This window comes from Anolis sagrei, chromosome X (genome assembly GCF_037176765.1).
Source record: "Anolis sagrei isolate rAnoSag1 chromosome X, rAnoSag1.mat, whole genome shotgun sequence".
Lineage (NCBI taxonomy): Eukaryota > Metazoa > Chordata > Lepidosauria > Squamata > Dactyloidae > Anolis > Anolis sagrei.
In genome coordinates, this window is record NC_090034.1 from 3,063,645 (window position 1) to 3,090,601 (window position 26,957).

The following is a 26,957-nucleotide window of genomic DNA, read 5'->3' on the forward strand; positions in this document are numbered from 1 at the left end:
CACCCACGTTTTGCTTGATGTTCAGGCAGTGCTTCTTGTAGGTCAGAGCACGGTCCAGAGTGACTCCTCCCAGGTATTTGGGTGTGCTGCAATGCTCCAGTGGGATTCCTTCCCAGGTAATAATCCTCAGAGCTCGAGATGCTTGTCTGCTCTTAAGATGAAATATATTTCTTTGCCCTGAAATAACCTTCAGCACTTGGTGGTGGTCTCCCATACACATTTTAACCAGGGCTGTTCCCGCAGGATTCAAACCGCTGCCCTTTCGGTCAGCAGTCCTGCCAGCACAAATCAATATTTTAACCAGGGCTGTCCTCCCTGGATTCGAACCGCTGCCCTTTCGGTCAGCAGTCCTGCCAGCACAAACATTTAACCCATTGCGCCACTCCTCTAAGAGACTGGTTTGCCTCCTGAATATATCCATTCTTTATAACATGATTATGAAGGCAGTTCATTAGAATTGACTGATTTATTGATTGATTTTTTTATTTACCCTGTTTATACCCCAGCTTTCTCAACCCAGAAGGGGACTCAAGGCAGCCTTACATACTGACAATTACTCAATGCCTTAGAGTGGCAAACAAATTCTAATGACATTAAAACTAAAATTAAAAATTAAAATTAATGTATATTAAACATTTAAAAACATTACGTTCAATATTAAAATCGCACCATCCGTAATCATAGTCCAGGGCCGTTCCCATAGTCATTGCGCATATCCCATATCTATTATTGCACTGCAACTATGCTCCAAAGGCTTGATCCCGAAGCCACGTTTTCACTTTGCTTCTGAAGGCCAGGAGCAGGCATCCTCAAACTGCGGCCCTCCAGCTGTTTGGGACTCCAACTCCCAGAAGCACTAACAAGCTTGTTCAGTTGTCAGGAATTCTGGGAGTTGAAGGCCCAAATAGCTGGAGGGCCACAGTTTGAGGATACCTGGCCAGGAGGGAGGGGGTAGATCTAATGTAACTGAGGAAGGGAGTTCCATAGCCGAGGGGCCACCACCGAGAAGGCCCTGTCTCATCCCTGCCAGTTTCGTTTGCAAAGGCGGTGGGATCGAGAGCAGGGCATCCCCAGGAGATCTTAATCTCCGAGATGGTTCGTGGAGGGAGATACGTTCGGGCAGGTAAGCTGGGCCAAAGCCATTCAGGGCTTTATAGCAGTGTTTCTCAACCTTTCTAATGGTGCGACCCCTTAATACATTTAATACATGTTGTGCCCCCCCCCCCAACCATAAAATTATTTTAGTTGCTAACTGTAATTTTGCTACTGTTATGAATCGTAATGTAAATATCTGATTGATATGCAGGATGTATTTTCATTCACTGAACCAAATTTGGTACAAATACCCAATATGCCCAAATTTGAAAACTGGTGGGGTTGTGGGGGGAACTGATTTTGTCATTTGGGAGTTGTAGTTCCTGGGATTTATAGTTCACCAATAATCAAAGAGCATTCTGAATGCCACCTACGATGGAATTGAACCAAGCTTGGAACACAGAACTTCCATGACCAACCGAAAATATTGGAAGCGTTTGGTGGGCATTGGCCTTAAATTTTGGAGTTGTAGTTCACCTACATCCTCTCTGGATGTAGGTGAACTACAACTCCAAAATGTAAGGCCTGTGGACTCAAACAATGATGGATCTGGACCAAGCATGGCACCAATACTCAATGTGAACATGGGTGGAGTTTGGGGGAAATAGACTTTAACATTCAGGAGTTGTAGTTACTGGGATTTATAGTTCACCTACAATCGAAGAGCATTCTGAACGCCACCAGCGATGGAATTGAACCAAGCTTGGAACACAGAACTTCCATGACCAACAGAAAATATTGGAAGCGTTTGGTGGGCATTGGCCTTAAAGTTTGGAGTTGTAATTCACCTACATCTTCTCTGGATGTAGGTGAACTACAGCTCCAAAATGTAAGGCCTGTGGACTCAAACAATGATGGATCTGGACCAAACATGGCAACAATATTCAATATGTTCATTGTGAACATGGGTGGAGTTTGGGGGAAATAGACTTTAACATTCGGGAGTTGTAGTTGCTGGGATTTATAGTTCACCTACAATCAAAGAGCATTCTGAAGTCCACCTATGATGGAATTGAACCAAACTTGACACACAGAACTCCCACAATCAATAGTAAATACTGGAAGTGTTTGGTAGGCTTTGACCCTGAGTTCTGGAATTATAGTTCACCTACTTCCAGAGAGCACTGTGGACTCAAACAATGATGGATCTGGACCAAACATGGCACAAATACTCAAAATGTGCACACTGGTGGGGTTTGGGGAAAATAGACCTTGACATTTGGAAGTTGTAGTTTCTGGGATTCATAGTTCACTTACAATCAAATAGCATTCTGAACCCCACCAATGATAGAATTGGATCAAACTTACCACACAGAACCCTCAGGACCAACTAAAAATAAGGTTTTCTAATGGTCTTTGGCGACCCCTTTGACACCCCCTCATGACCCCCACAGGGGTCCCGACCCCCAGGTTGAGAAACGCTGCTTTCTAGGCTAAAGCCAGCACTTTGAATTGTGCTTGGTAGCAGACTGGCAGCCAGGCACTCATGTCATCTTCCTGAACATCTAAGTTCAGGGGAATTTCCAAAAACCTTGGTGATGATTGCATCTCTTCCCCTTCCCCTGATAACTTCCCACTTCACTCAAAAAAAGAGGTAAAGGAGTTTTTTCATCTTTAATACTCCACGAAAGGCATTTTTAAGTAACTGCTTGCAACAGAAAGATGAAAACATGAATAGCTTGTGGTGGGTGCTTCCAACCGCTTGTGTGGTGGTGGCTTCTGAAAATACAACAGGGACAGAAGAATCCAAAAGAGGAATAAAATATAGATTAGTTTTTGCACTTGGAGAACGGGAGAAGTTCCAGCAGATTGGAGGAGGGCCAATGTGGTCCCAATCTTCAAGAAGGGAAAAAAGGATGACCCAAACAACTACCGTCCGGTCAGCCTCACGTCGATACCGGGCAAGATTCTGGAAAAGATTGTTAAGGAAGCGGTCTGCAAACACTTAGAAACAAATGCAGTCATCGCTAATAGTCAACATGGATTTATCAAAAACAAGTCATCTCAGACTAATCTGATCTCTTTCTTCGATAGAGCTACAAGCTGGGTAGATGCGGGGAATGATGCCGTGGATGGAGCGTGTCTGGATTTCAGTAAGGCCTTCTTTGACAAGGTCCCCCACGACCTTCTGGCAAGGAAACGAGTCCAATGTGGGCTAGGCAAAACTACGGTGAGGTGGATCTGGAATTGGTTAAGTGGACGAACACAGAGAGTGCTCACTAATGCTTCCTCTTCATCTTGGAAAGAAGTGACAAGTGGAGTACCACAAGCAGGGTTCCGTCCTGGGCCCGGTCCTGTTCAACATCTTTATTAATGACTTAGATGAAGGGCTAGAAGGCATGATCATCAAGTTTGCAGACGACACCAAATTGGGAGGGAGAGCCAAGACTCCAGAGGACAGGAGCAGAATTCAAAACGATCTTGACAGATTAGAGAGATGATGGGCCAAAACTAACAAAATGAAGTTCAACAGTGACAAATGCAAGATACTCCACTTTGGCAGAAAAAACAAAATGCAAAGATACAGAATGGGTGACGCCTGGCTCGAGAGCAGTACGTGTGAAAAAGATCTTGGAGTCCTCGTGGACAACAAGTTAAACATGAGCCAACAATGTGACGTGGCGGCAAAAAAAGCCAATGGGATTTTGGCCTGCATCAAGAGGAGCATAGTGTCTAGATCTAAGGAAGTAATGCTACCCCTCTATTCTGCTTTGGTTAGACCACACCTGGAATATTGTGTCCAATTCTGGGCGCCACAATTCAAGAGAGATATTGACAAGCTGGAATGTGTCCAGAGGAGGGCGACTAAAATGATCAAGGGTCTGGAGAACAAGCCCTATGAGGAGCGGCTTAGGGAACTGGGCATGTTTAGCCTGAAGAAGAGAAGGCTGAGAGGAGATATGATAGCCATGTATAAATATGTGAGAGGAAGCCACAGGGAGGAGGAGGGAGCAAGCTTGTTTTCTGCTTCCTTGGAGACTAGGACGCGGAACAATGGCTTCAAACTACAAGAGAGGAGATTCCATCTGAACATGAGGAAGAACTTCCTGACTGTGAGAGCCGTTCAGCAGTGGAACTCTCTGCCCCGGAATGTGGTGGAGGCTCCTTCTTTGGAAGCTTTTAAGCAGAGGCTGGATGGCCATTTGTCAGGGGTGATTTGAATGCAATATTCCTGTTTCTTGGCAGGGGGTTGGACTGGATGGCCCATGAGGTCTCTTCCAACTCTTTGATTCTATGATTCTATGATTCTATGAAAGCTGGTCAAGTGTTTACTGTGGAAAAGGAATCCTAATGATTAAGCGTCCCATCTCCGGGTTGCAAAGAATAGATATGTCCCCAGTCCTTGTTGAATTCAGTCACGGCTCACTATAGACGCTTCTGTTTGTGCCTATTAAAAATCCTTCCGTGTTCGTCTAACATTTCATATGTGGGTTCCAGGAAGGTGACGACAGCTGTTGAGCATCTAGGTCTAAATTAGATTTGTTGATGGCAATGGTGTTTGCTAAGTAACAGTGCCTCTTCGCTGTGTTTAGCCCAGGAGAAAATACAAGCAAAACCATGCTTCTGATTCCTACTGCTGGGTCTTTGTATTATTGAAGGGTTTCATGACCGGAATCACTGCGTTGCTGTGAGTTTTCAAGGCTGTCTGGCCATGTTCCAGAAGCATTCTCTCCTGACGTTTCACCCACATCTATGGCAGAAGTTTTCTCATGATTAATTGCAGTGGCGTTCATGCCCTTAGCATGTAGGTAGCACATTACAGCACCAACTTTACACTTGGTGGGAAACAGAATGAGGACACTCTTCTCTAACCTTCACCACAACACCAGTCGATGAGCTACTAATGACTGGCACTGCTCATTCGCTTCCACCGGCTTCCCGCTACACAGCAGTGATACCAACTTCTCACATGAAAATTCCCCATGAGAGATATGTGCCTTGTAGCCTTACTTTCCGGATATCCCTCATACAGTGCGAACTTCGCACTTAGAAGGAAACGGAATGAGGATGCTCCTCTCTAACCTTCACCATAACACCAGTTGATGAGCTACTAACGACTGGCACTACTCATTCGCTTCCACCGGCTTCCCACTACACAGCAGTGATACCAACTTCTCCCGTGAAAATTCCCCAAGACAAATACGTGCCTTGTAGCCTTACTTTCCAGATATCCCTGATACAGTGCAAGCTTCACACTTAGAGGGAAATGGAATGAGGATGCTCCTCTCTAACCTTCACCACAACACCTGTTGATGAGCTACTAACGACTGGCACTGCTCGTTCGCTTCCACCAGCTTCCCACCTCATCAGTGATACCAACTTCTCCCACGAAAATTCCCTTGTAGCCTTACTTTCCGGATATCCCTCATACAGTGCGACCTTCATACTTAGAGGGAAACGGAATGAGGACGCTCGTCTCTAACCTTCACCACAACACCTGTTGATGAGCTACTAACAACTGGCACTGCTCATTCACTTCCGCCAGCTTCCCGCTACACGGCACTGATACCAACTTCTCCCGCGAAAATTCCCCACGAGAGATACGTCCTTTGTAGCCTTACTTTCCGTATATCCCTCATATAGTGCGAACTTTGCACTTAGAGGCAAACAGAATGAGGACGCTCCTCTCAACACAACACCTGTTGATGAGCTACTAACGACTGGCACTGCTCGTTTGCTTCCACCAGCTTCCCACTACATGGCACTGATATTAACCTGTGGTTGTAGAGCAAGCCTGACTTATGTTTGCATATGTTTTCCCTCTGAATGTTTGATTCGTCATGCAACATGGGATTGTATGAGCTTAGTCAGAATGGGTGGTTGTATCACAGGTTTTGCACAGTCAGAAGTATTTTGGAAACAGGTTCTCCAACCTACTTAAACTCTATTTCTCTCTCCACCCTTACATTCATGTCTTGAGTGAGTTCAGCTCTGCTAAAATTGCAGTGTCAAGCGCCCAAAAGATTTAATGTATTGTCGAAGGCTTTCATGGCTGGAATCACTGGATGGTTGTAGGTTTTTTGGGCTGTATGGCCATGTTCAAGAAGCATTCTCTCCTGAGGTTTCACCTGCATCTGTGGCAAGCATCCTCAGAGTTTGGGAGGTCTGTTGGAAACTAGGAAAATGGGGTTTATATATCTATGGAAAGTCCTGGGTGGGAGAAAGAACTCTTGTCTGTTGGAGGTAGGTGTGAATGTTTCAACTGGCTGTCTTGATTAGCATTTGATGGCCTGGAAGTTTTTAGGTGTGCCTTGTTACTGCCTGGGGAAATCCTTTTTTGAGAGGTGATTAGCTGTCCCTGATTGTTTCCTCTCTGGAGTTCCCTCTGTGTTTGAGTTTTGTTCTTTATTTCCTGTTATAATTTTAGAGTTTTTTTAATCTACCTATTCACCTTGGCTGATGTGGATATCAGCGGAGACTGACATCCTGCAGTTGCAAACATACAGGTTTGTTTATAATGCTTGGATAGCTGCTCAAAACAAGGCATGTTACTGCAATGGCTTCTGGTTATTCCAAAGTGGTCCCGGCTAAGATCTGCTCTCTGTTAGGCCAACAGCCTTGTCCTTCTTCATTGCTAGTTGGCTGTGGTCACGGAGGGAGATTAAATAAATTGTCATTAGATTATTTTGAAGTTTGTGCCTGTTTCCTGGAGCAGAAGGATGTGTGTGGAAAGGAATATGGCGGCAAAAAAAGCCAGTGGGATGTTGGCCTGCATCAATAGAAGCATAGTGTCTAGATCTAGGGAAGTCCTGCTCCCCATGCTCTATTCCGCTTTGGTTAGACCACGCCTGGAATATTGTGTCCAATTCTGGGCACCACAATTCAAGAGAGATATTGACAAGAGTGGAATGTGTCCAGAGGAGGGCGACTAAAATGATCAAGGGTCGGGAGAACAAGCCCTATGAGGAGCGGCTTAAGGAGCTGGGTATGTTTAGCCTGAAGAAGAGAAGGCTGAGAGGAGATATGATAGCCATGTATAAGTATGTGAGAGAAACTCACAGGGAGGAGGGAGCAAGCTTGTTTGCTATTGCCCTGGAGAGGACACAGAACAATGACTTCAAACTACAAGAAAGGGGATTCCATCTGAACATTAGGAAAAACTTCCTGACTGTGAGAGCCGTTTGTAAGACATTACTGATTTGTCAGGGTCTCCTACAATTTGTAATGGATCTACAACTTCGATAACACAGCCACTAGCCTGTAATATTTTGTTTGTCTTCCTTCGATGTGTAGCGTGACTTGACTCAAAAGTATATGAAACAGGCTTGGATTTAAGAGAAACTAATAAGTTTATTGAAGTATAGAAGAAGCTTAATGGTTTCAATGTTTCTTAACTCTTAGAAGCCCATTTTTTTTAGTGGTTACCTTTATAACCTTTCATAAAACAACTCTTAAGAGGCTGTTCTTTCCACTAGACAGGTTTTAAGCTTATTTCCTTCAAAATGTGTTTCTTTCCTTAACAGATCGCTCCAGGCACTAGCCTACTGTTTCCCTCTGTTATCTCTGTTACAGCAAAGATTCTTACTGGGATTCTCTTCCCTTTTTTGCTCAAACTCTAATTACTAATCTAAATAAGTCAGCTTGACCTATCTAAACCACACAGGCTAAAAGCCTAAACCTTCCTAATTCTCAACACTGTATTGTATGTTGTAATTGTTAGGCATTGAATTGTGCCTTTTGTAAGCCGCCCTGAGTCCCCCCTAGGGGGTTGAGAAGGGCGGGGTAGAAGCACCCCAAATAAATAAATAAACACAGTAGAACCAGCTTTCCCTGCGGTGTGGTGGAGGCTCCTTCTTTGGAGGCTTTTAAACAGAGGCTGGATGGCCATCTGTCAGGGGTGCTTTGAATGCAATATTCCTGCTTCTTGGCAGAATGGGGTTGCACTGGATGGCCCAGGAGGGCTCTTCCAACTCTAGGATTCTATGATTTTAGGAATGTGAAGTGGCTGGAGAAGGATAATGGGCCAGGATGGGTTTTGATCTCTTTGCTCTAGAGCAGTGGTTCTCAACCTGAGGGTCCTCAGGTGTTTTGGCCTTCAACTCCCAGAAATCCTAACAGCTGGTAAACTGGATGGGATTTCTGGGAGTTGTAGGCCAAAACACCTGGAGACCCTCAGGTTGAGAACCACTGCTCTAGTCAATACAGTGGGTGCTGGCCAGGTAAACAAATCATATCAGGAAAACCCTGTGACTCATCTAAGCCCATTATGTGTTCGATGTGTCATCTCAAGATATTATGTAAACGAATGTGCGGCCATTCCCTGAGGTCATTTTAGGGGGATATTTCATGAAAGGTGACTGGAAAACAGGATTATATGGTCAACGTGGGCTCCCTTATCAATCCCTATGGAACCTCAGACTCGGAGGGTTCATCCTTTTTGGGGTCCGGTTTCCAGTAACATGTTTGCGGTACTTTTGGGTATCTGCATTTTCCCTGTTGTTGCTGCTGTTGTGTGTCTTGGAGTCATTTCCAATTTGGTGCCCCTATTGTGGGGTTTTCTTGTAAATATTTGCTCAGAGGAGGGTTTGCCTTTGCCTCCCTCTGAGGCTGAGAGAATGTGACTTGCCGCAAAGTCACGTTGTGGGCTTTCCATGGCTGAGAGGGACTTTGAACCCTGGTCTCCAGAATTGTGCTCCGGTGTTTCCAACACTGGTCCTCTTTGAGGCAAACCTAAATTTGGTGAGAATGACATTGCGATTGGGATAGATAGATATGCATTTATTTATTTACAGTGTTTTATTCCGTCCTTCTCACTTTGAAGGGGACTCCGGTTGGATCACAGAACACATACACGGCAACCTTTCAATGCTGTTGGACATACAGGACAGATAGAGGTATAGGTTGGGAGTCAGCTGCACTAAATCACCTTTGACCAAAAGGTCAGGAGTTCGAAGCCAGCCCGGTCTCGGAGTAAGCTCCCAACCATCTGTCTAGCTTGCTGTTGACCTTTGCAGCCCAAAAGACAGTTGCATCTGTCAAGTAGGAAATTTAGGTACCGCTTATGCAGGGAGGTTAATTTACCTAATTTACAATGCCATAAAAATCTCCAACAGTGGGCGAAAGAATGAGGAAGTACTCCATCAAGGACTCGGTGTTACAAGTGGACCGTGAATCGACAGCTCCCCCGGTGGCCGGAATTCGTGCATACCCTCATGAAGCATAAATTGCCTCTGCATTTGTCTATATATGTTGTGTGTCTATGGCACTGAATGTTTGCCATGTATATAGAATCATAGAATCAAAGAGTTGGAAGAGACCTCCTGGGCCATCATCCAGTCCAACCCCATTCTGCCAAGAAGCAGGAATATTGCATTCAAATCACCCCTGACAGATGGCCATCCAGCCTCTGTTTAAAAGCTTCCAAAGAAGGAGCCTCCACCACCACACTCCGGGGCAGAGAGTTCCACTGCTGAACGGCTCTCACAGTCAGGAAGTTCTTCCTCATGTTCAGATGGAATCTCCTCTCTTGTAGTTTGAAGCCATTCTTCCATTGTGTCCTAGTCTGCAAGGAAGCAGAAAACAAGCTCGCTCCCTCCTCCCTGTGGCCTCCTCTCACATATTTATCCATGGCCCTCATCCTCTCAGCCTTCTCTTCTTCAGGCTAAACATGCCCAGCTCCTTAAGCCACTCCTCACAGGGCTTGTTCTCCAGACCCTGGATCATTTTAGTCGCCCCCCTCTGGACACATTCCAGCTTGTCAATCTCTCTCTTGAATTGTGGTGCCCAGATTTGGACACAATATTCCAGGTAAAGTGGTCTAACCAAAGCGGAATAGAACATGGGGAGCATGACTTCCCTAGATCTAGACACTAGGCTCCTCTTGATGCAGGCCAAAATCCCATTGGCTTTTTTTGCCGCCACATCACATTCCTGGCTCATGTTTAACTTGTTGTCCACGAGGACTCCAAGATCTTTTTCATACGTCCTGCTCTCGAGCCAGGCCTCATCGTCCCCCATTCTGTCTCTTTGCATTTCGTTTTTCCTGCCAAAGTGGAGTCTCTTGCATTTGTCCCTGTTGAACTTCATTGTGTGAGTTTTGGCCACTCATCTCTCTAGTCTGTCAAGATCCCTTTGAATCCTGCTCCTGTCCTCTGGAGTCTTGGCTCTCCCTCCCAATTTGGTGTCACCTGCAAACTTGATGATCCTGCCTTCTCGCCCTTCATCTGTCACTGTCATCCGCCCTGAGTCCCCTGCGGGGTGAGAAGGGCAGAATATAAATATTGTAAATAATAAATAAATAAATAGGTATTTTTCCAACTTCGGCGTCCTGCAGGTTGTGCTTGATTCCGGCCACACGGGGGTGCTATCGCTTCATAATCTGTGACAAAGAGATCTTAATCACAGACTTCCTCCTTCCTTTGATCGCTGGTATTTCTTTTCTGGTGCCTTAAAATATCTCCCTGCTTAAGCGGTGCCTAATTTCTCTACTCAGAGCTGTTTTCGAACTGCTTAGGTGGACAGTGAGCTGGGCTGAAGGTCGGGTGCGCACCCCGACCCGAGCTTCGAACTGCCAACCTTTCAATTGGTAAGATCTATTGCTGCTGGTGATTTACTAGCTGTGCTAAAGCCCGGACCCATTAAGGCAGGAATGGGCAATCTTTGGCCCTCCAGGTGTTTTGGACTTCGGTTCCCACAGTTCCTAACCATCGTATCGTAGTGCTGTAAGAATTGCACAATTCCAGGATACCTGGAGAGCCAAAGTTTGCCCATATCTGCACCAAGGCTTGCTATCTACCTGGATTTTTTGTAAAAAAAGGTTTTACTGCAGCTGGCACCGTCTCAGCAAGTACAATCTGCACCCTTTGGACTGTGAGTTCCTTTCTTCAGTTATGGAGTAAACGCCTTCTGAGAATAAACAACAGTCAAAAGGAAGACGCGCTCTATCTATGTAAACAAAAATGTAATGTTCGTTTGTGGGATGAACAGAACTGAAAAACCACTGGGGGAATAGACACCAAATTTGGACACAAGACATATAACAACCCAATGTATGTCCTTCACTCATAAAAAACACTGAAAAACACAGCAGAAGAAAGAGGGAGGGAGGGAAAGAAAGAAGGAAAGGGAGAAGGAAGTATAGAAGCAAAGAGAGAAGGAAGGAAGGAAAGAGGTAGAGATGGAAGAAAGGAGAGAAAGAGGGGGAGGGAAGGAAAGTTAGAGAAGGAAGGAAGGAAGGAGAGAAGGAAAGAAAAAAGGGAGCGAAGGAAGGGGGAAGATGTAGAGAAAGAGGGAGGAAAGTAAAGAAGGAAAGGGAGAAGGAAGTATGGAAGCAAAGAGAGAAGGAAGGAAGGAAAGAGGTAGAGAAGGAAGGAGAGAAGGAAAGAAAAAGGGAAAGAAGGAAGGAAAGAGGGAGAGAAGGAAGGGGGGAAGATGTAGAGAAAGAGGGAGGGAAGGAAAGGGAGAAGGAAGTATGGAAGCAAAGAGAGAAGGAAGGAAGGAAAGAGGTAGAGAAGGAAGGAAGGAGAGAAGGAAAGAAAAAGGGAAAGAAGGAAGGAAAGAGGGAGCGAAGGAAGGGGGAAGATGTAGAGAAAGAGGGAGGGAAGGAAAGAAGGAAAGGGAGAAGGAAGTATGGAAGCAAAGAGATAAGGAAGGAAGGAAAGGTAGAGAAGGAAGAAAGGCGAGAAAGAGGGGGGAAGAAAAATGGGGAAGGAAGGAAAGTTAGAGAAGGAAAGAAAAAAGGGAAAGAAGGAAGGAAAGAGGGAGCGAAGGAAGGCGGGAAGATGTAGAGAAAGAGGGAAGGAAGGAAAGAAGGAAAGGGAGAAGGAAGTATGGAAGCAAAGAGAGAAGGAAGGAAGGAAAGAGGTAGAGAAGGAAGAAAGGAGAGAAAGAGGGAAGAAAAAAGGGAAAGGAGGGCAAGTTAGAGAAGGAAAGAAAAAAGGGAAAGAAGGAAGGAAAGGGAGAAGGAAGTATGGAAGCAAAGAGAAGGAATGAAGGAAAGAAGTAGAGAAGGAAGAAATGAGATAAAGAGTGGGCGGAGAAAAAGGGGAAAAGAAGGAAAGTTAGAGAAGGAAGGAGTGAAGGAAAGAAAAAAGGGAAAGAAGGAAGGAAAGAGGGAGCGAAGGAAGGGGGAAGATGTAGAGAAAGAGGGAGGGAAGGAAAGAAGGAAAGAGAAGGAAGTATGAAATCAAAGAGAGAAGGAATGAAGGAAAGAGGTAGAGAAGGAAGAAATGAGATAAGGAGTGGGGGCAGAAAAGGGGGAAAGGAAGGAAAGTTAGAGAAGGAAGGAAGGAGAGGAGGAAAGAAAAAAGGGAAAGAAGGAAGGAAAGAGGGTGCGAAGGAAGGGGGGAAGATGTAGAGAAAGAGGGAGGGAAGGAAAGAAGGAAAGGGAGACAGCAGAAGAGAAAGAAAAGGGGGGAAGGAAGGAAAGAGATAGAGAAGGGAGGAAGAAGAGAAGGAAAGACAGGAAGGAAGGAAGGAAGGAAGGAAGGAAGGAAGGAAGGAAGGAGGGAACGAAGGAAGGAGGGAACGAAGGAAGGAGGGAACGAAGGAGAGAAAGAGGGAAGGTTGGCCACAGCAAAGCGTGGCGGGTACAGCTAGTCTATATAAATAAAAATGTAATGCTCGTTTGTGAGAGAAGCGTAACTCAGACGAATTGACACGAAATTTTGAGATAATACACCTAACAACACCCCCCTCCCCCCAAAAACCCCCCAGCGGAACAGACTTTAAAACCCCAAAATACACCGTATATACATATACACATATGCTCATATGCATGCACACATTCAAACACACACACGTGTATATATGCACAAGCATATATATATATACACACACGCTCACATACATAAAATATACATTTATTTGTTTGTTTGTTTGTTTGTTTGTTTAAAACATTTATATTCCTCCCTTCTCACCCCGAAGGGGACTCTGGGTGGTGCACAACATATATACGGCAAACATTCAATGCTGGGACACAATTCATATACACATATATAAACATTAAAAACATTTATCTCAATATTAAAATACACCATTTACACATGCAAACACATATATATGCACGCACATATACATATAAACAAACTTACACATATATACACACAAATATGCATATAGACAAGCAAACACATATACACAATATAAGTACACACTTATAAACACACAAATAAATATACACACACACACGTATACACCCACACACACACACACATATATATGCAAACACACATATATACACACATATACACAAATATATACACACACACGTATACACCCACACCCACACACACACACACACACATATATATATATGCAAACACACATATATATACACATATACACAAATATATACACACACACGTATACACCCACACACACACACACACACACATATATATATACGCAAACCCACATATATACACACATATACACAAATATATACACACACATATATACACCCCTCCCCACACACACACATATATATACATATACACACACATATACACAAATATATACATACACATAAACACATATATAAACACTCAAAACACATATATAGAGACTGGGCCACAGCAACATGTGGCAGGGGACAGCTATTTAAAAATAATTGTGTTTGTCTGTTTGGCATATTGTTGCAGGACAAATCAGAAATTGTTTTGTAAACATGACCTAATTTGGCCTTTCTGTTACACAAGAAGCGAGGTTTGGATTTTAGTATGTTTTGAGAAACTGAACTTTATTAACCTGGATGAGGTTCCTCTGCTTCCTTGGCTTCTTGCAGAATCAGTGGAACTAAGCCCAGCTGTTGGGACTGTGGCTGCCTGTTGTTTCTATGGGTTGTGTGTATGGAGAAGTCTTTTGACCTCCTGGTTCCTCATGCCGTGGAGAGCTCTACACAATCAACAATGCGTGTTATATTTGGGTCAGATTGGGAGGTATTTCGCACTTTTATTCTAGAGCCTCTCAAATGAGTTGAGGCTCTGCAGATGAAACAACAACACCGTAGAACAGTGTTTCTCAACCTTCCCAATGCAGTGACCCCTTAATCTAGTTCCTCATGTTGTGGTGACCCCCAACCATAACGTTATTTTCATTCCTACTTCATAACTCTTAATTTTGCTACTCTTATGAATCATGATGTAAATATCTGATATGCAGGATGGATTTTCATTCACTGGACCTAATTTGGCACAAATACCCAGTACGCCAAAATTGTAATACTGGTGGGTTTGGGGAGGGAAACCAAAGTTTGCCCATGCCTGCTCTAGTGTGATAAAGTCCTAGGTTGTGTTTTTTCATCAGCTTCCTTATGTGGTCAGTGGTTCCCTTGATGTAGGGCAAGAACTCTTTTCTCCTGAGTGGCATGACATGACATGTTGCACTACAAAATGCGCTGAAAAAAACTACAAAAAGAGTTCTTGCCTTGACTCTCTTGGCTTGTTCTTGGCCTTGCAACTCTTCTGATGTCTGTGGTAGAGTTTCCATTGGCCTGTAGATCATCTCTCTCCAAATCTTGGGCTGAGACAAGCTTCAGTCATGCAGATTTCCCATAACTCTTCATTTTGTGATTCATTGATTTGGAACTCTGTTCTGAATCATCCTCCGTGGTGTTTCCACAAGCACCTTTCTTTGGTCTTTTCCAGCAGTTGGTTAAATCAGTCCCAGAAAAGCATCCATCCCTTGAAAAATGTCATGTTTTGTGCACAAAACGTGCAAGATGTCTTGTTTTGTGCAATGTCGTCAATAGCGAACGTGGTATGCAAAAAGGCTCTGCAGAAGAGGAAGTGTTTGGGGTCATGCAATGTTTGATAAGGGCTATCTCACACTGGCAGTTGCAGCCAAAATGCACAATACATGTCCTGTAGTGCAATATGTCATGTAGTGCAACGTTGTCAATATCAAACCTGGCATGCAAAAAGGCTCCTGAAAAGTTCTCCGGAAGAGGAAATGTTTGGGGTCATGCAATAAAATGCGCACTATATGTCCTGTAGTGTGCATTTTGTAGTGTAACATGTCATGTAGTCAACATGTCATGTCATGTTTGTAGTGCAACGTTGTCAATAGCAAATGTGACATGCAAAAAGGCTCCTGAAAAGTTTTCTGGAAGAGGAAGCGTTTGGGGTCATGCAATGTTCGATAAGGCTTTTTTCACACTGGCAATTGCAGTCAAAATGCACACTACATATCATGTGGTGCGCATTTCGTGGTGCAACATATCATGTAGTGCAACATGTCATGTCATGTTTGTAGTGCAACATTATCAATATCGAACCTGACATGCAAAAAGCCTCCTGAAAAATTTTCCAGTGTATGGAGTCGTGCAATGTTTGATAAGGGCTATCTCACACTGGCAGTTGCAGTCAAAATGCACACTATGTCATGTAGTGCAACATGTCATGTAGTGCAACATGTCATGCTTGTAGTGCAATGTTTTCAATATCGAACCTGGCATGCAAAAAGGCTCCTGAAAACTTCTCCGAGGAAATGTTTGGAGTCGTGCAATGTTTGATAAGGGCTATCTCACACTGGCAGTTGCAGTCAAAATGCACACTATATGTCATGTAGCGCAACATGTCATGTAGTGCAACATGTCATGTTTGTAGTGCAATGTTTTCAATATCGAACCTGGCATGCAAAAAGGCTCCTGAAAACTTCTCCGAGGAAATGTTTGGAGTCGTGCAATGTTTGATAAGGGCTATCTCACACTGGCAGTTGCAGTCAAAATGCACACTATATGTCATGTAGCGCAACATGTCATGTAGTGCAACATGTCATGTTTGTAGTGCAATGTTTTCAATATCGAACCTGGCATGCAAAAAGGCTCCTGAAAAGTTTTCCGGAAGAGGAAGTGTTTGGGGTCATGCAAATTTTGGCGGTTGTAGTCAAAATGCGCACTACATGTCATGTAGTGTGCATTTTGTAGTGCAACATGTCATGTAGTGCAACATGTCATGTTTGTAGTGCAACGTTGTCAATAGAGAACCTGGCATGCAAAAAGGCTCCTGAAAAGTTTTCCGGAAGAGGAAGTGTTTGGGGTCATGCAATGTTTGATAAGGGCTATCTCACACTGGCAATTGCAGTCAAAATGCACACTACATATCATGCGGTGCGCATTTCGTAGTGCAACATATCATGTAGTGCAACATGTCATGTCATGTTTGTAGTGCAACGTTGTCAATATCGAACCTGACATGCAAAAAGCCTCCTGAAAAATTTTCCAGTGTATGGAGTCGTGCAATGTTTGATAAGGGCTATCTCACATTGGCAGTTGCAGTCAAAATGTGCACTACATGTCATGTAGTGCACATTTTGTAGTGCAACATGTCATGTTTGTAGTGCAACGTTGTCAGTATCGAACCTGGCGTGCAAAAAGGCTCCTGAAAAGTTCTCCGGAAGAGGAAGTGTTTGGGGTCATGCAATGTTTGATAAGGCCTATCTCATACTGGCAGTTGCAGTCAAAATGTGCACTACATGTTATGTAGTGCACATTTCGTAGTGCAACATATCATGTAGTGCAACATGTCATGTCATATTTGTAGTGCAACATGTCATGTTTGTAGTCCAACGTTGTCAATAGAGAACCTGGCATGCAAAAAGGCTCCTGAAAAGTTCTCCGGAAGAGGAAGTGTTTGGGGTCATGCAATGTTAGATAAGGGCTATCTCACACTGGCAGTCGCAGTCGACATGCGCACTACTTCTGGCACTCTTTGGCTCCTTTTCTCCACCTCCGGCATCATTTGCCGTATTTCGAAACACAGGCTGGACCAAGCAAGAGCTCTTCCTTTCCTTCCTTTTGTCTAAAACTGTTACTCTGCTGTATTTTCCACCTTCTTACAGTATGATTTGAAACGGTGACTATGGATTTTTCACGTCTTCACACGTACACCCCTCCCCAGTGTGTGCCAGAGAACACTGGCTATACTTATGCACTCAGGTGAGAATCTTACGAGTTGCAGGCACAAACCGGTACTCATTAAAACCTGGTTTCTGTGTTTTAGACTGATTCGGGGGGCTTGGCGTTGACGATAAGAGCTCTGTATGTTTCCTTTGCTTAATGTCGTAGTTTTGTTTTTGAACATGGTTTTGTTCTGCGAACACAACTGGGGATTAAGCAGTGACTCATGATTTGTCAGTCAACTGCAAGGAAAAGCATTTCAGAGTCACACCCAAATAGCATTGTTTTGGTTAATCACTGTGAAGGGTGATTAATATCGTTCTGTTCTTTTGCAGTACAGTGTTCTCTTGCTACTTCGCAGTTCGCTTTTCGCGGTCTCGCTGTTTTGCGGATTTTGCCTTCCGACAACAATTGGGTGTGGAAGGGGGTGTCACCCTTCCCCTCAAGAGAGAGAGAGAGAGAGAGCCAATCATTAAAAAAAGAGAGAGAGAAGTATGTAAATGATGGCCTTATAGCCCCTTCCTTATAACTACATAGCAAAAAAAGGTGCTCTGTGCCTTTAAATCCCTCCTCGCTTCTGCTTCACCCTATATAAATAAAAATGTGATGTTCATTTGTGGGATTAACATAACCCAAAAACCACTGGACGAATTGGCACCAAATTTGGACACAACACACCTAACAGACCAACGAGTGACCATCACTCATAAAATTCCCCCCAAAACAGTGGAAAGGACTTAAAACCCTCCAAAAAAGCTAAATGATGAAAAACAAAAGGTGCGCGGTGCCTTTAAATCTCTCCTCGTTTCTGCCTCACTCTCAGAATCTATATAAATAAAAATGTAATGTTCGTTTGTGGGATTAATATAACCCAAAAACCACTGGACGAATTGACACCAAATTTGGACACAACACACCTAACAGACCAATGAGTGACCATCACTCATAAAATCTCCCCCAAAACAGTGGAAAGGACTTAAAACCCTCCAAAAAAAGCTAAATGATGAAAAACAAAAGGTGCGCGGTGCCTTTAAATCTCTCCTCGCTTCTGCTTCACCCTATATAAATAAAAATGTGATGTTCATTTTTGGGATTAATATAACCCAAAAACCACTGGACGAATTGACACCAAATTTGGACACAACACACCTATCGGGCCAACGAGTGACCATCTTTCATAAAATTCCCCCCAAAACAGTGGAAAGGACTTAAAACCCTCCAAAAAAAGCTAAATGATGAAAAACTAAATGACAATACAGAAAAAAGGGAGGGAAGGAAGGAGAGAAAGAAAATAAGAAAGAAGGAAGAAAAGAGAAGGAAAGAGGTAGAGAAAGGAGAAGGAAAAGAAAAGGGGAAGAAAGGAAAGAGGTAGAGAAGGAAAGAAAATAAGGGAAGGAAGGAAAGAGGGAGTGAAGGAAGGAGGGAAAGAAAGAAAGAAGGAAGGAAAGAGAGAAGGAAGAAAGGAGAGAGAAAAGGAAAGAAAAAGGGAGGGGAAGGAAGGAAAGAGGGAGAGAAGGAAGGAAGGAGAGAAAGAAAGAAAGAAAAAAGGAAAGCAAGGAAAGAAAGAATGAGGGAAGGAAAGAAAGAAGGAAGGAAAGAGGTAGAGAAGGAAGAAAGGAGAGAGAAAAGGAAAGAAAAAGGGAGGGGAAGGAAGGAAAGAGGTAGAGAAGGTAGGAAGGAGAGAAGGAAAGAAAATAAGGGAAGGAAGGAAAGAGGGAGCGAAGGAAGGAGGGAAAGAAGGAAAGAAAGATAGAAGGAAGGAAAGAGGTAGAGAAAGAAGAAAGGAGAAGGAAAAGAAAAAGGGGGAAGGAAAGTGGTAGAGAAGGAAGGAAGGAGAGAAGGAAAGAAAACAAGGGAAGAAAAGAGGGAGTGAAGGAAGGAGGGAAAGGAGGAAAGAAAGACAAGGAAGGAAAGAGGTAGAGAAGGAAGGAAGGAGAGAAGGAAAGAAAAAAGGGAAGGAAGGAAAGAGAGAGCAAAGGAAGGAGGGAAAGAAGGAAAGAAAGATAGAAGGAAGGAAGGAAAGAGGTAGAGAAAGAAGAAAGGAGAAGGAAAAAAAAGGGGGGAAGAAAGGAAAGAGGTAGAGAAGGAAGAAAGGAGAGAGAAAAGGAAAGAAAAGGGAGGGGAAGGAAGGAAAGATGTAGAGAAGGAAGGAAGGAGAGAAGGAAAGAAAAAAGGGAAGGAAAGAAAGATAGAGCAAGGGAAGGAAGGAGAGAAAGAGGGAGGGAACGTTGGCCACAGCAAAGCATGGCGGGTACAGCTAGTCTATATAAATAAAAATGTAATTTTTGTTTGTGGGATTAACGTAACCCAAAAACCACTGGACGAATTGCCACCAAATTTGGACACAACACACCTCTCAGGCCAACGAGTTACCATCACTCATATAAACAATGAAAAACACAGCAGCAGGGACTTAAAAAGCCAAAAAACAAAACAAAACAAAAACATTACAACACATGAGCAAAAGCATATACACACACACACACACACACATACACACATATATACACGCATTTATTTTATTTCGTATCAAAAGCATTGCATAAATTAGTACAAAACTGATACAAAATAGAAGGAGTGCGGGCAGCTAAATATCTTTTGTCCAAAAACGGGCAACAGGAATGGCATTGTCTGTAGCTTCCAACAATTCTTCCTCTGTACATGAGGCAGGGCATAGTGGACAAGCATACAGATGCTCCACGGTCACATGTTGCTTTTAAACATTTGAATATATCCGCAAACACACATATACATAAATATATACACACGTATAAAAAATGTAAATGTCTCCTGACATTAAGTCCAGTCATGTCTGACTCTGGGGTGGGGTGCTCATCTCCATTTCTAAGCCAAAGAGCCGGCATTGTCCATAGACACCTCCAAGGTCATGTGGCCGGCATGACTGCATGGAGCACCGTTACCTTCCTGCCAGAGTGGTACCTATTGATCTACTCACATTTGCATGCTTTCGATCTGCTAGGTTGGCAGAAGCTGGGGCTGACAGCGGGAGCTCATGCCGCTTCATGGAATTGAGCCTGCGACCTTTCGGTCAACAAGCTCAGCAGCTCAGCACTTTAACCCACTGCGCTACTGGGGGAACATATATACACACACAAAACATATACACAGACTGGGGCACAGCAACTCATGGCAGGGGATGGCTAGTACGATAGATAGAAAGATAGCATCCCTACTTCGCGGATTTTCACATTTTGCGAATGGTCCTGGAACGTAACCCCCGCGATAAGTGAGGGAACACTGTATGTCAAATGTTCATCATTTTCCTAATCAAGGACACTGGAATTAGTCTACTGTTATTCCAAATGCACATTTTATTTAATGAGAGTGTCAATAATAACCCCCTTTTTGTGTGGAATTGGCCTCTGGCTGTCCTAATGATTCAGTACTTGCTAGCATAGCTTTTAAATTACAGTAAAGATTAACTGAAGGGGAGGTCAATGAAAGGGGCCATCAGGCAGTTATTTTATTGCCACCGAATTATATGTGTGTCGGGGTGTTGCGGTCAATCATTAATTTCCTTTACAAGTGTGTTTGCTTTAGGTAGAGTATTTACACCGTTTCAAGGAGACCTAAATCTGAGTGCATCGCCCAATCTAATGTCCAATGTGTTAGTGTTCATTAAGTAGAAATTTTAAAAACTTGCATATTTCTACTATGTTCCAAACGCTGTATATACTCGAGTATAAGCCAAGTTTTTCAGCCCTGTTTTAGAGCTGAAAAAGACCCCCCCTCGGCTTATACTCGAGCCTTCCTTTCTTTACCCTTCCTTCCAAAAGTGCCTTCCTTCCTCTTTCCCCTCTTGCATACAACTTCCTTCTACTTTCCCCCTCTCGCATACACCTTCCTTCCTCTTTCTCCCTCTCACGTGCGCCTTCCTTCCTCTTTCCTCTTCTTGCGTACACCTTCCCCCTGCTTTCCCCCTCTTGCATGTACCTTCCTTCCTCTTTCCTCCTCTCGCGTGTGCCTTCCTTCCTCTTTCCTGCTCTTGTGTACACCTTCCTTCTACTTTCCCCCTCTTGCATGCACCTTCCTTCCTCTTTCCCCTTCTCAAATGCACCTTCCTTCCTCTTTCCCCTTCTCAAATGCACCTTCCTTCCTCTTTCCTCCTCTCACGTGTGCCTTCCTTCCTCTTTCCTGCTCTTGTGTACACCTTCCTTCTACTTTCCCCCTCTTGCATGCACCTTCCTTCCTCTTTCCCCTTCTCAAATGCACCTTCCTTCCTCTTTCCTCCTCTCGCGTGTGCCTTCCTTCCTCTTTCCTGCTCTTGTGTACACCTTCCTTCTACTTTCCCCCTCTTGCATGCACCTTCCTTCCTCTTTCCCCTTCTCAAATGCACCTTCCTTCCTCTTTCCCCTTCTCAAATGCACCTTCCTTCCTCTTTCCTCCTCTCACGTGTGCCTTCCTTCCTCTTTCCTGCTCTTGTGTACACCTTCCTTCTACTTTCCCCCTCTTGCATGCACCTTCCTTCCTCTTTCCCCTTCTCAAATGCACCTTCCTTCCTCTTTCCCCTTCTCAAATGCACCTTCCTTCCTCTTTCCTCCTCTCACGTGTGCCTTCCTTCCTCTTTCCTGCTCTTGTGTACACCTTCCTTCTACTTTCCCCCTCTTGCATGCACCTTCCTTCCTCTTTCCCCTTCTCAAATGCACCTTCCTTCCTCTTTCCCCTTCTCAAATGCACCTTCCTTCCTCTTTCCTCCTCTTTCCTCCTCTCGCGTGTGCCTTCCTTCCTCTTTCCTGCTCTTGTGTACACCTTCCTTCTACTTTCCCCCTCTTGCATGCACCTTCCTTCCTCTTTCCCCTTCTCAAATGCACCTTCCTTTCTCTTTCACCTTCTCGTGTGCGCCTTCCTTCCTCTTTCCCTTTCTTGCGTACACCTTCCTTCCTCTTTCTCCCTCTCACGTGTGCCTTCCTTCCTCTTTCCTCTCCTCGCATACACCTTCCTTCCTCTTTCTCCCTCTCACGTGTGCCTTCCTTTCTCTTTCCCCCTCTCGCTTGCCCCTTCCTTTCTCTTTCCCCTTCTTGCATGTGCCTTCCTTCCTTTTTCCTCCTCTTGCGTACACCTTCCTTCTACTTTCCCCCTCTCACATGCACCTTCCTTTCTCTTTCCCCTCTACTTTCCCCCTCTCACATGCACCTTCCTTTCTCTTTCCCCCTCTCATGAGCACCTTCCTTCCTCTTTCCCCTCTCACATGCACCTTCCTTTCTCTCCCCCTCTCATGTATGCCTTTCTTCCTCTTTTCCCCTCTTGTGTGCGCCTTCCTTTCTCTTTCCCCTTCTCGCATGCGCCTTCCTTTCTCTTCCCCCCTCTCACATGTGCCTTCCTTTCTTTCCCCAATTTCCATCCTCTTTCCCCTCATGTGCGCCTTCCTTTCTCTTTCCCCTTCTCGCTTGCGCCTTCCTGTCTCTTCCCCCCCCCCCACATGTGCCTTGCTCCCCCCCATTTCCCATGCACTTTCCATCCTCTTCCCCCTCTTGCGTGCGCCTTCCTTCCTCTTTCCTCCTCTCATGTGCGCCTTCCTTTTTCTTTCCCCTTCTCGCTTGTGCCTTCTTTTCTCTTTCCCCCTCTCATGTGCACCTTCCTTTCTCTTTCCCTCACTTGAGCGGGAGAGGAAGGAAAAGAGAGATAGGGAAGAAGTTGGGAGGGAAGTTAGGGGGAAAGGAAAGATGGGAAAGAGAGGGAATAAAAGAGAAGGAAAGAAAAGAACAAAGGAGGAGGGAAAGAAAGAACAGCTGGCTTGCAGTGCCAAGAGGAGCGCCTTCCTCTCTTCAGTCCTTTCCACTTCCTCCCTTCCCACATACTATTGTTGTTGTTACTCTTTATTATTTTACTCTGTTGTTATTGTTATGACATTTATTATTTTACTCTATTGCTCTTGTTAGTATTACAATCTGGTCTCAGGGTGTTTTCTATTTGGCTTTAATAAAGTGATCTACGTTTTGGGAGGTAAAAGATAGCAGAGCACCCAAAAACAAACAGGATACAAAGTCCTTCCTTCCTTCCATCTTTTCATCATGTGTTGGATTCGATGGAGTTGGATTGATCCCTGCCTCTGAAATGTATGAAAAAGACAATTCTTGTGGAATTAACTTCAGAACAAGGTGCGCTGGAGGTGCAACTGTACCCTAAAAGATAGCAGAGCACCCACAAACAAACAGGATACAAAGTCCTTCCTTTCTTCCATCTTTTCATCATGTGTTGGATTCGATGGAGTTGGATTGATCCCTGCCTCTGAAATGTATGAAAAAGACTTCATTCTTGTGGAATTAACTTCAGAACAAGGTGCTCTGGAGGTGCAACTTTACCCTAAAAGATAGCAGAGCACCCAAAAACAAACAGAATACAAAGTCCTTCCTTCCTTCCATCTTTTCATCATGTGTTGGATTCAATGGAGTTGGATTGATCCCTTCCTCTAAAACGTATGGAAGAGACTTAATTCTTGTGGAATTAACTTCAGAACAAGGTGCTCTGGAGGTGCAACTTTACCCTAAAAGATAGCAGAGCACCCAAAAACAAACAGGATACAAAGTCCTTTCTTCCATCTTTTCATCATGTGTTGGATTCGATGGAGTTGGATTGATCCCTGCCTCTGAAATGTATGAAAAAGACTTAATTCTTGTTGAATTAACTTCAGAACAAGGTGCTCTGGAGGTGCAACTTTACCCTAAAAGATAGCAGAGCACCCAAAAACAAACAGGATACAAAGTCCTTCCTTCCATCTTTTTATCATGTGTTGGATTCAATGTTGGATTGATCCCTTCCTCTAAAACGTATGGAAGAGACTTAATTCTTCAGAACAAGGTGCTCTTCCAAAGATGTTTGCCTGGCACCAAGTGCTGAAATGCTCTTATCTACATTTGTCGTGTCCATAAAACAATCCGTGTTTGTGAGCCAACCTGTCATATGAAGTTATTAAATAAATAGGCATGTTTGCCAAGTGTACACAAATTTGGACTGGTGGCAGCTGCCCTGAGTGCCTGGCACTTCCTTTCAATGAAGTGTTTGTAATCATCGCTGGCAGAATACAAACAGCTGTGCAATGGCCACAGCCAGGGAGAGCTCTGCAAGAGGCACCTTGTTTTGCAAAGAGGTGATTCCGATTACAGTCTATATCTCACGATCTGCTGGGTGTTCAGACAGGCTAATATTTCAGCACTGGTCTGGGAACCATAAAAAGGAGTTGTTTGCAGGTGAGAGAAGTGAGGGGCAGGGGGAGGATGCATCACTTCTTCTGACCCACCCTAGAAACCAAGTGACCTCCTAGAAAAGGAAATTCAGTGCAGTGTTCCCTCACTTATCGCTGGTGTTACGTTCCAGGACCAGCCGCAAAAAGTGAAAATCCGCAAAGTAAGGATGCTATATTTATTTTGATATTTATATTTTATTTATTTATTTATGCCATTTCTACCCCGCCCTTCTTCACTCAGGGCGGCTTACACAGGCAACTATTCAATGCCAACAGTATCAAAACAACAATATAAAACAGCAATCTAAAATCCATTACATAACAATTAAGCAGTGATATTAATTAAAATTGCATAATCACACAGAACAGATCACAGAATCACAGGTCATAAAGCCATTTTCCAATTTTCAAGCAATCCTATTGTCCGAGTTCAGTGCCTAAAGTGCTGTTGTGCCCACTAGCCAAAGGCCTGGCTCCAAAACTACGTCTTTAGTTTTTTCCTAAAAGTAAGGAGGGAGGACGCCGATCTAATCTCACTGGGGATCGAATTCCATAAGCGGGGGGTCACCACCGAGAAGGCCCTGTCCCTCGTCCCAACCAGACGTGTTTGAGACGCTGGTGGGACCGAGAGCAGGGCCTCCCCAGTAGAACTTAAATTACGAGCCAGAACATAGAGAGATACGTTTGGATAAGTAAGCTGGGCCGGAGCCGTATAGGGTTTTATAGGCAAGACCAGCACTTTGAATTGTGCTCGGAGGTGGACCCGCAGCCAGTGGAGGTAACACAGCAGCGGGGTGGTGTGCTCCCTGTATGGCGCTCTGGTGAGTAGTTGGACTAGTTGAAGTCTCTGAACAGTCTTCAAAGGCAACCACACGTAGAGTGCGTTGCAGTAATCTATTTGGGATGTAACCAGAGCGTGGACCACCCTGGCCAAGTCAGACTTCCCAAGGTACCGGCGCAACTGGCGCACAAGCTTTAACTGTGCAAAAGCTCCCCTGGCCACCGCCGAGACCTGGGCTTCCAGGCTCAGCGATGAGTCCAGGACCACACCCAAGCTGCAAACCTGCATCTTCAGGGGGAGTGTGACCCCATCCAACACAGGCTGTAACCCTATGCCTTGTTCGGCCTTTCGACTGACCAGGAGGACCTCTGTCTTGTCTGGATTCAATTTCAATTTGCTAGCCCTCATCCAGTCCGACACAGCAGCCAAGCACCGATTCAAGGTCTGGACAGCCTCCTTCGTAACAGGTGGGAAGGAGTGACAGAGTTGGATGTCATCTGCGTACAGATATCACCTTCGTCCGAAACTCCGGATGATCTCCCCCAGCGGCTTCATGTAGATGTTAAATAACATCGGGGACAATACTGAGCCCTGAGGGACTCCACAAAACAACGGTTGTGGAGCCGAACAGGTGTCACCCAGTAACACCTTCTGTGACCGTCCCTCCAGGAAGGACCGGAGCCACTGCAAAGCAGTACCCCCAAGTCCCATTTGTGCAAGGCATCTCAGAAGGATACCGTGGTCAACGGTATCGAAGGCCGCTGAGAGGTCCAGCAGAACTAGCAGGGACACAGTCCCCGTCGAGCTCCCGGCGTAGATCATCTACCAAGGCGACCAAGGCTGTTATAAAGACACTATTTTAAGTCTTTATAAACCCTCCCCACACACTTATACACTACTTATACACTCCAACCCTCCTTGAACGTGTTGCCTCTCTTAAGTCCATATTGAAAAACCGCAAAACAGTGAATCCGCGAAAAGCGAACCGCAAATTACGAGCTACCACTGTATATGCCTGTAAGAGGACTAGACTTCTCCATCCCTCTGCTGCCAGCCTCAACAAATGAATACACATTTCCCAGGATAGTCATTTTCCTGGACTTGTTCCCACAGGTATTAGCCAGGTAGACCTTTCAGTGACCTTGGACCAACTAATCGGGGACACAGTGGATATTGTACTATTATGCATGGCCTAATTCTCAGGTGCATAGCAAATCTGTGGGAAGAGCTTCACAGGAAGTAATGCTACCCCTCTATTCTGCTCTGGTTAGACCACACCTGGAATATTGTGTCCAATTCTGGGCACCGCAATTCAAGAGAGATGTTGACAAGCTGGAATGTGTCCAGAGGAGGGCGATTCAAATGATCAAGGGTCTGGAGAACAAGCCCTATGAGGAGTGGCTTAAGGAGCTGGGCATGTTTAGCCTGAAGAAGAGAAGGCTGAGAGGGGATATGATAGCCATGTATACCAACCCCAGAGATCCCTCCGTTCTGAGGACCAAGATCTGTTGGAAATTCCCAGTGTCAAGACCTTGCGTCTAACAGCAACCAGGCGCAGAGCCTTCACAGAAGTGGCACCATCTCTCTGGAATATTCTGCCACTTGAAGTCCGTACCTTGCGGGACTTACCAGCTTTCATAGAATCATAGAATCAAAGAGTTGGAAGAGACCTCCTGGACCATCCAGTCCAACCCCATTCTGCCAAGAAGCAGGGATATTGCATTTGAATCACCCCTGACAGATGGCCACCCAGCCTCTGTTTAAAAGCTTCCAAAGAAGGAGCCTCCACCACACTCCGGGGCAGAGAGTTCCACTGCTGAACGTCTCTCACAGTCATACCTGTTTCGACAGGCCTTTGAGTTTTGATATTGCTATTTTTAAATTGTTTTAAAATTGTGTTAGATTTTAGCCATTCTTGTAAGCCACTCCGAGCCCCAGGGGAGTGCAGCATAGAAGTTCAAATAATAATAATAATAATAATAATAATAATAATAATAATAATAATAATCTGCTCTACAATCTGACATGTATGCAAAAAT

At 44.5% G+C, this 26,957-nt stretch overlaps 1 protein-coding gene across 8 annotated transcripts in view; it reads left to right on the forward strand.

The window, feature by feature from the left end:
- LOC132780024 (SUN domain-containing protein 1) overlaps positions 1-26,957 on the forward strand; it is a 135,290-nt gene that overhangs the window by 29,276 nt on the left and 79,057 nt on the right. For 6 of the 8 annotated variants that reach the window (XM_067461210.1, XM_067461206.1, XM_067461205.1 and 3 more), the window contains exon 2: positions 16,876-16,972. The exons of the other annotated variants lie outside the window; for them this stretch is intronic. In XM_067461210.1, the coding sequence (XP_067317311.1) occupies positions 16,896-16,972 (77 nt within the window). In that variant the 5' untranslated portion in view covers positions 16,876-16,895. The remainder of the gene's footprint in view (positions 1-16,875; positions 16,973-26,957) is intronic. 8 annotated transcript variants of the gene reach the window in all.